General features: G+C 46.4%; 1 protein-coding gene across 1 annotated transcript in view; it reads right to left on the bottom strand.

Moving 5' to 3' along the window:
• Nucleotides 1-1526: 1526 nt before the first annotated feature.
• Nucleotides 1527-11386, bottom strand: part of LATS2 (large tumor suppressor kinase 2) — a 31504-nt gene continuing 21644 nt past the window's right edge. The window contains exons 5-8 of the mRNA XM_061133721.1: nucleotides 10225-10807; nucleotides 8839-9021; nucleotides 7071-7177; nucleotides 1527-3706 (exon numbers count right to left, since the gene is read on the bottom strand). Coding sequence (XP_060989704.1) covers nucleotides 3209-3706; nucleotides 7071-7177; nucleotides 8839-9021; nucleotides 10225-10807 — 1371 coding nt within the window. The 3' untranslated portion in view covers nucleotides 1527-3208. The remainder of the gene's footprint in view (nucleotides 3707-7070; nucleotides 7178-8838; nucleotides 9022-10224; nucleotides 10808-11386) is intronic.

The raw sequence follows: 11386 nt of genomic DNA, 5'->3' as shown, positions 1-11386 counted from the left end.
ACATCAAAAAAAAAAAAAAAAAAGTGCATTAGTATATAATGGAATTGCCAGAAAAAATAACACAGAAGACATGAGAGAGGCTGGGGATCAGGAGATGGCAAGAGATGGACAGAGACTCTTTAAAAAAAAACAAAAAATGTAATTTTGGGACTTCCCAGGTGGTCCAGTGGTCAAGACTCTTGGCTTGCACTGCAGGGGGGCACAGGGGGCAGGCTTCTCTCAGTCCTGTATCTACAAGCTACTGTGATCCTTTTGAAGACACTAGTCACCAGCTTAAGAAGGCTAGAAACTGGCGATTTTAGGAGGGTCCGTGTTTGGAACAGCAAGCAGGAAAGGAAAAGGGTGAGATGCTGCTGAGTGGAAGGCAGTGCTAGACTCTGGATGGTCAGGGGACCTGCTTCTCCACTACCCAAGTGTGAATGACACAGGAGAAACAGATGAAGGCCAACTGCTCACACTAGTCCCCTGATTCTGCCAGATGTCAGTACCAGGATTAATGCAGAGCCAGAGGACCCTTCTCAGATCCCAGCTATCCAACATGGATCCTGGCTACATGTGGCAATGAGTTTGAGACACAAGGCTGGTGTGACTGAGGAAGTGAGCTGTGAATCTTCATTAGTTAAAACTGAAATTAAAACCCACTTCGAGACAAGAATTTTCTTCTAAAACTCCTGGACACTGTATACAAAATAGATCTTGAAAGGCGGGGAGGCAGGAAAGCTGGGCCCCAGGACTACAAAGCACTAAGTTCTCTCAGTATTGTCTTTGCCTCCACATTCCAGATTTGGAGCTAAAGCCACCAACCTGGAAATGTCAACAAGCCCAACCCCCTGGCACTCCTGCCAGAGGTGAGGGGCAAACGGGCAGTAACTGCTCCACTCCAGCTAATCAGACCAGAAAACTCTGCCCCCCCCCATGCCAGCAGAGCTCCCCAAAGTCCCTGCTGGGGTGCTGGGCAGGATGCTGAGATCTCCAGGCCACTTGGCTGGTGAAGCCTCCCCAACATGGGAGACTAAGAGGAAAGCTGTGCCCACGTAAGCGGAACCCTGTCTCCACAAGGACAAGGTCCGAGATGGCCTGGTAGAGTGGCAACTGCCCAGTGGTGACCACGTGACTGCACCTTTCAAAAGAACAATTCAGAATCAACCAATGACAGCTTCTGGAGCTCTTAATACCATTGACCATTCTGAAGCAAAGGTGGGGTGTTACCCTTGTACTGTCAGTGTGACTGTCTTGGGCAGGGCAATCAGCTCCCACTCACGATCTATCTGACAGCCCACTGACCCTACTCAGCAATCTAACGCCGTACACCCATCACCACCTTCGGGAAGAAAGCTGGTCGCAGAACCGCACCTGGACTTGGACCCTTTGCTGTGACCTGAAACCCAATCTCCAAACCCCAGACCCTTCCCAAGACAAGAGCTCCTCTCCCTCGCAATGGCAGCCCCCGCTGTGTTTGAATCATGGGGAAAGCACACGAGACAAACAAGAACTTACAAATTTCAATAAAATTTGACACCTAGGGATTTGGATTCAAACTTTTAATAATAAATTGTGCCAGTAGAAGCTTTTCAAAGGCAATGATATATCAATAAATAATAGTTAAGTTGAGTTCCTGAGAAAGAACCTACCACATGAAGGCTGTCAAAGTGTAAATAACAACACAGCGTTACTGCAAAACTAGAGAAACACGGACAGTCACGACACAGCACAGCAGACTCAGAACCTGCCACTCATACACATGTAAACCAGTACACAGGAATCTTCTTCTTCAGTTTAGACATCCATAGACATGTGAGTGTTGCTGCCTAGAGATACACTAAGTAATGGATACATTATGCTAAAAACCTCAAGGAAAAATATGTGAATATAACAAAAAATATGATGCATCAGGTTTTTAAAAAGCAAAAAAGAAATTTAACTTTTTATTCAAATATAAATCACTTTAAATAGGAATCATACTAATTTGAAATAGGAATATTTTGTGTGTTTATCTATATAGTTATATATACATCTATACTCCTAAGAAAATATGTATGGCTTAATTATCTTTTTTTCCCCCTCCAACATCACTTTGAATAGTCCTTGCTGTTTCACAAAGATTAGAAAAATGTGCTTTTAAAACCGAGTTAAGTTGGATCCTTCAAAGCACACTAAAAGCACTGCAGAGAGAACCCTCCACAGGTCTGCACGGTGGGGCTCTGGCTCCCTGTGTCGGCTGGGCCACAGGACAGCATCCTGACTGGCGAGACAGACAGAGGTCCATGGCTAACTTACTTTTTTGGCAGAGCTAAGTGAATCCCTTTTGATGTACACAAGTTTAGTGTAGGACAAATGTCTTTGCCCCCTCAAAGAATCCAGTCACACCCACGACACATACAGTCACATCTCTCAGGTACACATGCATTTCTGCAATGAGAGAGGAGGGGGTGCAGTCACAGCGAGGAAGTCACTCACGATGCGGCATCAGCACACTGTCCAGAACGACTCATCCAAGGACACTCAGTAAAAACATATTCACAGAACCTGCTGTGAATGGCAAGACACGGTCACGTTATATTAATAATAGAAAAACCCTGTTCATGCTCTCTCCATACCTGATGTCTGAAGTCACACCCGCATGATCAACTGCTCACACTTCCTATTATGCTATAATATGCAAAAAGAGAACAGAACAAAACAACAAAAGCAGCTTTTAACATATATCACAATTTTGAAATGTGGGAAAAATATAAAACAAAAACTGTTGTGTGAATAAAATGGTTATCAGCAACATCAGGACATCAGGACAGTGTTATCTTTTTTTTTAAAACATTATTGCACAGAGATTTCTTATCACATGTTCTTCAATCCTTATGTCTTTCCCTAATGTGAGTTAAGTGCTGTGGATAAAATACAAACGTAGAAAATAACAGCAGCATGATTTGTCAAAATTAATCCCTATAATTTAATAAGAAAAATGGCTATAAACAAAATAAGTGCTCTTTCTACTGTACTGATTTAAAAAATATTGTTTTAATGTCGTGAAGGTCCTCAAAGCTAATTCCAGGCTGCGCTGACACCTCCTGCCTCCACCAGAACCTGGAGATGCAGACCTCAGAGGTGAGTCCTCTTTCAGAAGCTTTTCCACTTTGGTTTTGGGTGCAGACTAGACTTTGAGGGGCAACCAGCCAACTGACCTGACGGGCTGACCTCCCCGTCCACCAGTCTACACGTACACAGGCTGGCAGCCCCCAGCCTGCGCCCCCAGGGCCGGACCCACCGAAGTCGGCTGCTCAGCCTCGGTCACGGCTTCAGCCACTGCAGGCTTGGGGCAACGGAACGGGTGGCCGTTGTCATCAAAGAACCTCCGGAAGGTGAACTCGTAAAAGGCATGCTCAGGGTGCCGGCTGCCTGCAGGGCCCAGCGCATCCCAGGCTTTGGAGCTGTCCTCACTGCCATCCTGCCAGGGGCCCTCCTCATCCACTGGGTCAAAGTTGGATGTGTCCATGGGGTGGCTGATGGTGGGCACGTAGGGGGCCGGCTGCCTCCGGATGTCGCTGGAGAAGTCGATGGCGCCCAGGAATGGGTGGGCCTTCAGATCATCAGCCCCATTGCGGCCTAACCGGTGCTCAGCTGCACAGCACAGCTTGGCAATGAGGTCCCGGGCCTCGGGGCTCAGCTCCACCTGCGCAGGGATGTGCAGCGTGCTCTCCCAGTTAATCACCTGCGGGGACAACACACCCAGTGTTCCTTCCTTCTCACTCTCGAGGCCAAAGAGGGCCGTTATAGGACAGAGTGTTAAAGAACATGATTGTTTCTCAACATCACTAATCATTAGAGGAATGCAAATCAAAACCAAAATGAGCTATCACCTCACACAAGTCAGAATGACCATCATCAAAAAGCTGACAAATAATAAAGGCTGAAGAAGGTGTATGGAGAAAAGGGAACCCTCCTACACTGTTGGTGGGGATGTAAACTGGTGCACCACTCTGGAGAACAGTATAGAGGTTTCTTATAAAACTAAAATTAGACTTAGCATGTGACCCAGCAATCCCACTCCTGGGCATAAATCCAGACAAAACTCTAATTCAAAAAGAAACATGCACCTCTGTGTTCATAGCAGCTCTATTTACAATAGCCAAGAAGCAAACTAAATATCCATCAACAGATGAACTGATAAAAAATGTGGTCTATATATACAATGGAATTCTACTCAGCTATAAAAAAAGAACAAAATAATGCCATTTGCAGCAACATGGATGAACTTAGAGACTGTCATACGAAGAGAAGACAGACAAATACCATATGACATAGCTTATAGTGGAATCTAAAATACAAAATGAACTTAATTACAAAACAGAAATAGACTTACACTTGTGTAATTAAGTTCATTTTGTATTTTAGATTCCATACATAAAACAGATAACAACGGCTGACTGGATAGCACAGAGAATTATATTCAATATCACACAATAACCTATAATGGAAAAGAATCTGAAAATATAATCTGAATCACTTTGCTCTACACCTGAAACTAATACTGTAAATCAATTACACTTAAATAAAAATAATTTTAAAAAGATTTTGATAGTTTCAAAATAGGAGAACCAAACAGACATAGGAGGATCTGATGCAGCTACAAATGGCCAATGTGGTTTCAGCAGGAGCCCACAGTCTGAGGCACAGGGTAAGGAAGCCACCCCCAGACAGCAGTGATCAACAACACAAACCAGCCATCCAGATCCTTTATTAAGGGCTTATTTACTCCTGGAATCAGAACAAAGTAAGGTCAATGTAACTGGGAGTTGTGCGGAGGTGTAAGGGCTGGTGTGGGTTTCCTCAGTGGCCCAGCAATAAAGAATCTGTCTGCAATGCAGGAGACACAGGTCTGATCCCTGGGTTGGGAAGATCCCCTAGAGGAGGAAGACATGTCAACCCACTCCAGTATTCTTGCCTGGGAAATCCCATGGACAGAGGAGCCTGGTGGGCTACAGTCCATGGGGTTGCAAAGAGTTGGACACAACAGTGCACATGCACAACACAGATATAAAACTCAAAAGAAAAAAAACATAAGGCAAAAATCTTCATGAGGGACATCCCTGGTGGTCCAGTGGCTAAGACTGTGCTCCCAATGGAGGGGGCCCAGGTTCAATCCCTGGTCAGGGAACTAGATCCCACATGCTGTAACTGAGACCCAATGCAGCAAATAAAATAAATAAAATATATATATTAAAAAAAACTCTTCGTGACATTCAATTTGGCAATGATTTCCTGGATATGATACCTAAAAGCACAGGCAATAAAAGAAAAAAACACATAAAAGTCTTCATCAAAATTTAAAACTTTTGTACATCAAAGGACCCTATCAACAGAGTGAAAAGACAAACTTATGGAAAGGGAGAATGTATTTGCAAAGTATACATCTGATAAGGAATTAATAAGCAGAATACATAAAAAACTAAAACTCAATAACAATAACCCAAACAACCTAATTAAAAAAGGGCAAAGGATTTGAATAAACATTTCTCCAAAGAAGGTATCTACACATGCCCACATATGAAAAGAAATTCAACATCTGAACATCAGGGAAATACAAATCAAAATCACAATGAGACTGATACCATCTCACACCCACTAGGATAGCTACTATTAAAAAATAATAATAAATGTTGGCTAGGATATGGAGAAATAGGAGCTTCAGTATACTGTTGGTGGGAATGTAAAATGGTGCAGTCATATGAAAACAGTATGGAGGTTCCTCAAGAAGTTTCAACACAGAATGATCCTATGACCCAGCAATTTCACTCCTGGGTATATATCCAAAGGAACTGAAAGCAGGGAGCAAACAGATACATACATACTTATGTGCATAGCAGCACTACTCACAAGAGCCCGAAAGGTGCAAACAACCAAAACGTTCGTTGCCAGATGATGGATAAAGAAAATGGAATGTTATTTACATACAGTGGAGTATTTATTATTCAATATTACGTACAATGTAGCAGTATTTAGCCTTAGAAAGGAAGGACATTCTGACACAGGTTCTGACAGGGATGAACCTTGAGGATGTTATGCTGATGAAGTCAGTCAGTCACAAAAGGAAAAATACTGTATGATTCCACTTATATGAAGTTCCTAAGAATAGGCAATTCATAGAGACAGAAAGTAGAAGAGTGGTTACAGGAGCAAAGAGGAGGGAAGAATGGAGTTATCTTGTAGTGGGTGAAGTTCTGCTTGGGATGGTGAAAATGGCTGGAAATAAGTAGTAGTGAATATACTTAATGCCACTGATTGTACTATTAAGTGTAGTTAAAATGGTAAAATTCATCACAATTTTTAAAACTGGGTGATTATCCTGCTGGCAAATTACTAACTAGAAAAAAATTATTAACTAGTTCAGCAATTCAATTAGGATATAGATAATATCAAGTTCCAATTTCATTTTTACTGGAAACAGGGCCTTAATTGAGGATTTTTTAAATTAAGAGGCCATCACAGTAACTATTACTAACATTCCCGGGTCTACCTCGGACTCTGGTGTGTGAATACGTCCTAAAATAGTGTTACAAGAGCACTGTTCCAAGACGTTCCAAAGGTTTCATCAGATTCTCTAGTCAATCTTTCTTAAGGAATCAAATTAATTGCTTCAGAGAGTAAAAAGCCACCATTCTAAAACTGACTATTGAGTATTATTACTTGATAGGATAATCTTTCAATTAGTTGAAACACTGGAAATGTGTATCATAAGTGGCCGAGCCCACAGCTCTTATATTATGCCCACAGTACAGACATAACGTCCAAACCAACCAACTCATCTCCTCAAGGCCACACGGTTCAGACCGGGCTCTGCCTGCTGGCCCAAACGTGCGATCACGGTGCCTCCCCCGCGTCCAGGTCACACACACGCCACAGCTCAGCTCTGACCTTGGGCCTTTACTCACTCAAATTAAAAAACCTAATAGGAAGTAACAAAAATACCTGAAAACTCCTCACTTAATACAGCTGACACTCCTGCACTACCCGGAACCAAAGGCCCAGTGTCAGCCGGAGACCCCGGGGCTTCTCAGAGGCCCACGCCCTATTACCTTCAGCTGGGTCTCCGTGGGCGTCGGCGCCAGGAACGGCGGCTGCCCCACCAGCATCTCGAAGAGAATCACGCCGACACTCCACCAGTCGCAGAGCTGGGTGTAACCTGAAAGACAGCAGGGCTCAGCTCGCACCCGCGCGGCGGCCTCGGACGCACTGAGAGCGTGGCTCTGGTCAGCGAGGACGCCCCCAACGGCGCAAGTGGGAAAGAGCTGCCGCGACTCACGGGGCTCGCGCATCACGCTCCACCTCACGCCTCCGCGGCGCACACGTGACGTTACTGCTTCCTGCACAGGGGCCCGGAACAGACCACTGGAAAAAGGCTGCCGAAGGTCACAGCCTCCACGTGGCAGGAGTGTGGGCACGAGTGTTTTCTGATTTTACAGCATTAGTCTATGATAAACACAGAATGCTCTTATAATAACAGATCTTTTAAATTTAAAAAGTTACTGTTATTGTTAATAACAATACTAAACCAGGAATTTAAGTTCTTAAAGGACACAGACACAAATTAAAATCGTAGAAACTAAGGACTTCCCCGGTGGTCTGATGGTTAGGGTTGTGCGCCTGGCACAAGCTGGACCCCTAGTCAGAGAGCTAAGATTACACAGACTGTGATGCGGCCACAAAAAAAAAAAAAAAAAAACGTAGAAACTAAAAAGCAGAAACGCTGTGACCAGAGGTCACGTAAGGCCTGTGCCGAGGCTCCCTGGGGAGCTTTTGGGAGAAGAGGGGAGGAAACTGTGGCAAAGGTAATGGCTTCCCCTGCCCTGCCCCTTGGGGGCACGGAGGGAGCCAAGCTCCTCACCCCCTGCAGGGCTCCCACAGCTGGGGCTCCGGAAGGACAGCCTCGTAGGGGTGTCAGAGAAGGCTCATCTTTGATTCTGTCCCAAGTCCCAGTCCGAGCCCCGCTCTGGTCCCACTGTCACCGAATTCTTGTCAAATGTGACCTGTGGCCCCTATCTGCCTGGCCCTGGAGGCTCTGCTGGGCTACTGCCCATGGCAGGGTTGGGGGACACCAGTGAACCCCCTTGCAGACCAGCACCCACCCCCACTTTGAAAGGACAGAGTAGGCGTCCTGTACTGGGCAGTGAGGTCAACACGCCCAACAACCTCTGGAGGTACTGCCCTTATACGTGAGTCCCTAAGAGACTGGCAACCTGCCATGAGGCACACAGCTCACAGAAAACACGATGAGGACAGAGCCTGCTGGCTCCAACAGTGGAAACCACCGGTGAGGACAGACAGTCTGGCGCTGTTCAGGTTTCTTACAGGGAATAAGATCCACGCACACTGCCACTGGGGACCCCTACAACTGACCATCAGAGGTGCCTCTCATGTTGGTCAAGCACCTGCTGGATGGGTTGGAGCACCCCATCCCTGAGGCTTACCTTGAAGGGACCTCTGGACCAGTGGGGAGAACTAGAGACACAGAGAGAGAAGGTCTGCATCCTCACACCCACCGACCAGGGAAGATGGTGGGCCCCAGTGAGGACCCTGAACCCAGTCCTGACCCTCAAACAACTCCTCTGGGCTCTAGGGAGCAAGCCCACCATGCAGCCAGCTCATCAGTTTCAGCCTAAGGAGGAGCAAGTGGAGACGCCAGGCCAGCTCCCAAGCAGAGGGGGATACACTGGAGATTTGTCTGCTGACAGAACCCCACTCTCGGGCTCCCGTGGGGAGACAGATGGGGACACTGAGACTCTGACAGTGGGAGCTGGGACCCTCGGAGATCACCCAGCTTGGGTGCACAGCCAAAGCACGCACCTTTCCGGAGGAGCACTTCCGGGGCAATGTAGTTTGGGGTCCCAACCAGGGAGTGAGCCAGACATCGCTGGTGCTGCCTCCGCGCCCTCTGCTCCAGGGTCTTGAGCCGGTCTCCACACCGGCAGTTAGACACATCGTCCCAGAGGTCGCTAGGCTCCATGCTGTCCTGCCGGGAGTGACTCCCTGTCACCCAGGAAGCAGGGCGGGGAGAGAAGAGAACAGAAAACAAAGTCAATTTTCAGTCTTCAACAATGCAATAAACCCAGAGCTCCAAAAGGAAAAGTAACCTGACCCAGCTCCTCACACAGTGAGAGAGAGTCCCCTGGCAGCTCCCAGAATGGCTGTGGTCCCGGGCCTCAGACCCAAGCATGAAGTACACACACACCTCAGGACAGGAGCCACGGCAGGGACTGTGCCCTGTGCTGGGGGCTGTGCTGCTGCTAAGTCGCTTCAGTCGTGTCCAACTCTGTGTGACCCCACAGACGGCAGCCCACCAGACTTCGCCGTCCCTGGGATTCTCCAGGCAAGAACACTGGAGTGGGTTGCCATTTCCTTCTCCAATGCGTGAAAGTGAAAAGTGACAGTGAAGTCACTCAGTCATGTCCAACTCTTAGCGACCCCATGGACTGCAGCCTACCAGGCTCCTCCATCCATGGGATTTTCCAGGCAAGAGTACTGGAGCAAAGGCTAACACCATCTGTTTGTCAGACATGTTTTGAGACAGGCATGGAAAAGATTAAGGATTTCAAAAATATGGACACAGATGATTTCAATGCCAAAAAAAAAAGAATGAATCAAATGATTTATAACTAGTTTTGAGTTAAAAAATAGAAGTCTGAGCTATAGTAATAAAATAACTAGTTCAAAGGATTCAAGCCAGGGCTTCCCTGGTGGTTCAGTGGTTAAGAATCTGCCTGCCAATGCAGGGGACACAGGCTTGAACCCTGGCCAGAAAGATTCCACATGCTTCGGAGCAACTGAGCCTGTGCTCTAGAGACCATGCTCTGTAGAAGAGGCCACCGCAAGGAGAAGCCCATGCACTGCAAGGAAGGGTCGTCCCCACTCCTGGCAACTAGAGAAAAACCCTCACAGCAACAAAGACCCAGAACAGTAAAAAATAAATAAATAAATTTAAAAGGAAAAAAAAAAAAAAGAATTCAAGCTACAAATAAGATGATGACCAGCTACTTCTGGCCCCAAGATACCCTATGGCCTACTGTCCTTGAAACATTTTAGTAAAACTTGAAGCCACTAACTTAAAAACAAACACCTCACACATCATAGTACTTCTTCATGGAGAAAAGGGCATCACACCAAATTATGAAATCACACAGGGACAGGTGCACCACCCAGGATGGGGTGAGGAGGAGAGGCCGGAGGCAGTACCTTTCTGGTAGTATTTGGAGTTGTGGGTCCACCTGAATCCAGTGCAGAGGCCGAAGTCTGTCAGCTTGATGTGGCCGTCAAGGTCTATGAGGATGTTGTCAGGCTTGATGTCCCGGTGGATGAAGCCCATCCTGTGAACGCTCTCGACGGCCAGTGTCAGCTCAGCAATGTAGAAGCGTGCCAGGTGCTCAGGGAACACCTCCATGCGGATGAGCAGGCTCATCATGTCCCCACCTGGGATGTAGTCCATCACAAAGTACAGGCTGTCCTTGTCCTGGAAGGAGTAGTAGAGCTTGACCACCCATTCGTTGTCCGCCTCCGCCAGGATGTCCCGCTCTGCCTTGACGTGGGCCACCTGGTTGCGGTTCAGGACGTCCTTCTTTCTCAGGGTCTTCATGGCATACAGTGCGTGCGTGTCCACCTTGCAGGCCAGGCACACCTCCCCAAAGGCGCCAACGCCCAAGGTCTTCACCTTCACAAACATGGACTTGTCCATCTTGGCCCGCTTGAGCCTATTGTAATTAGACTCCTTCTGGTAGAGAATCTTCCTCATCTGCTCCTGCTCCGCCTCACAGAGCCCGGCCTGTGCAGGAGGAAACAGGACAGGGTCACACTGGACGGGCCCCATGGGGACGGGAGGCCCCAGAGTGGAGGGCACACCATGATCTGTGGAAAGGAGGGTGCAGAAGAACCCGGCCAATGCTACAAGTGAGAAAATGACTGTTGGTTCTCTACATCCACAGTCACAGATCTAGAATCAAAAGGGAAGATGTAAAAATAAGTTGTTCTTTCTCCGGGTTGACTTTTAGGCTCTAAAAACTAAAGACAACTTGTATTACTAAAAATTTGTGGGAAAGGGGACCATAAAATTTCTGGAACTCTTAAGAGCAATGTAATAATTTAATGACAGTTCGGGGAAAATGGGAAACCAAAAGAAAAGTCAAATGAAAATGGAACACCATTTTCACTGGGATCCGATCTTATTTTTAGAACTTTTTAGAATCTGAAATTACCATAGCATTTTAATATAAATAATTTCATTAATAATTAACATTCCTTAACAGCTTAGTGTCAACTAGCATATACTTCAAACATTATTTTAATAACTATAGACTTCATTAAGAATGAACTGAATCACTACTAGCTATACTTCTTTTTAAAA

This window comes from Dama dama, chromosome 30 (assembly GCF_033118175.1).
Source record: "Dama dama isolate Ldn47 chromosome 30, ASM3311817v1, whole genome shotgun sequence".
Lineage (NCBI taxonomy): Eukaryota > Metazoa > Chordata > Mammalia > Artiodactyla > Cervidae > Dama > Dama dama.
The sequence above is the reverse complement of the archived record's forward strand: the minus strand, read 5'-3'. Positions and strand labels throughout refer to the sequence as shown.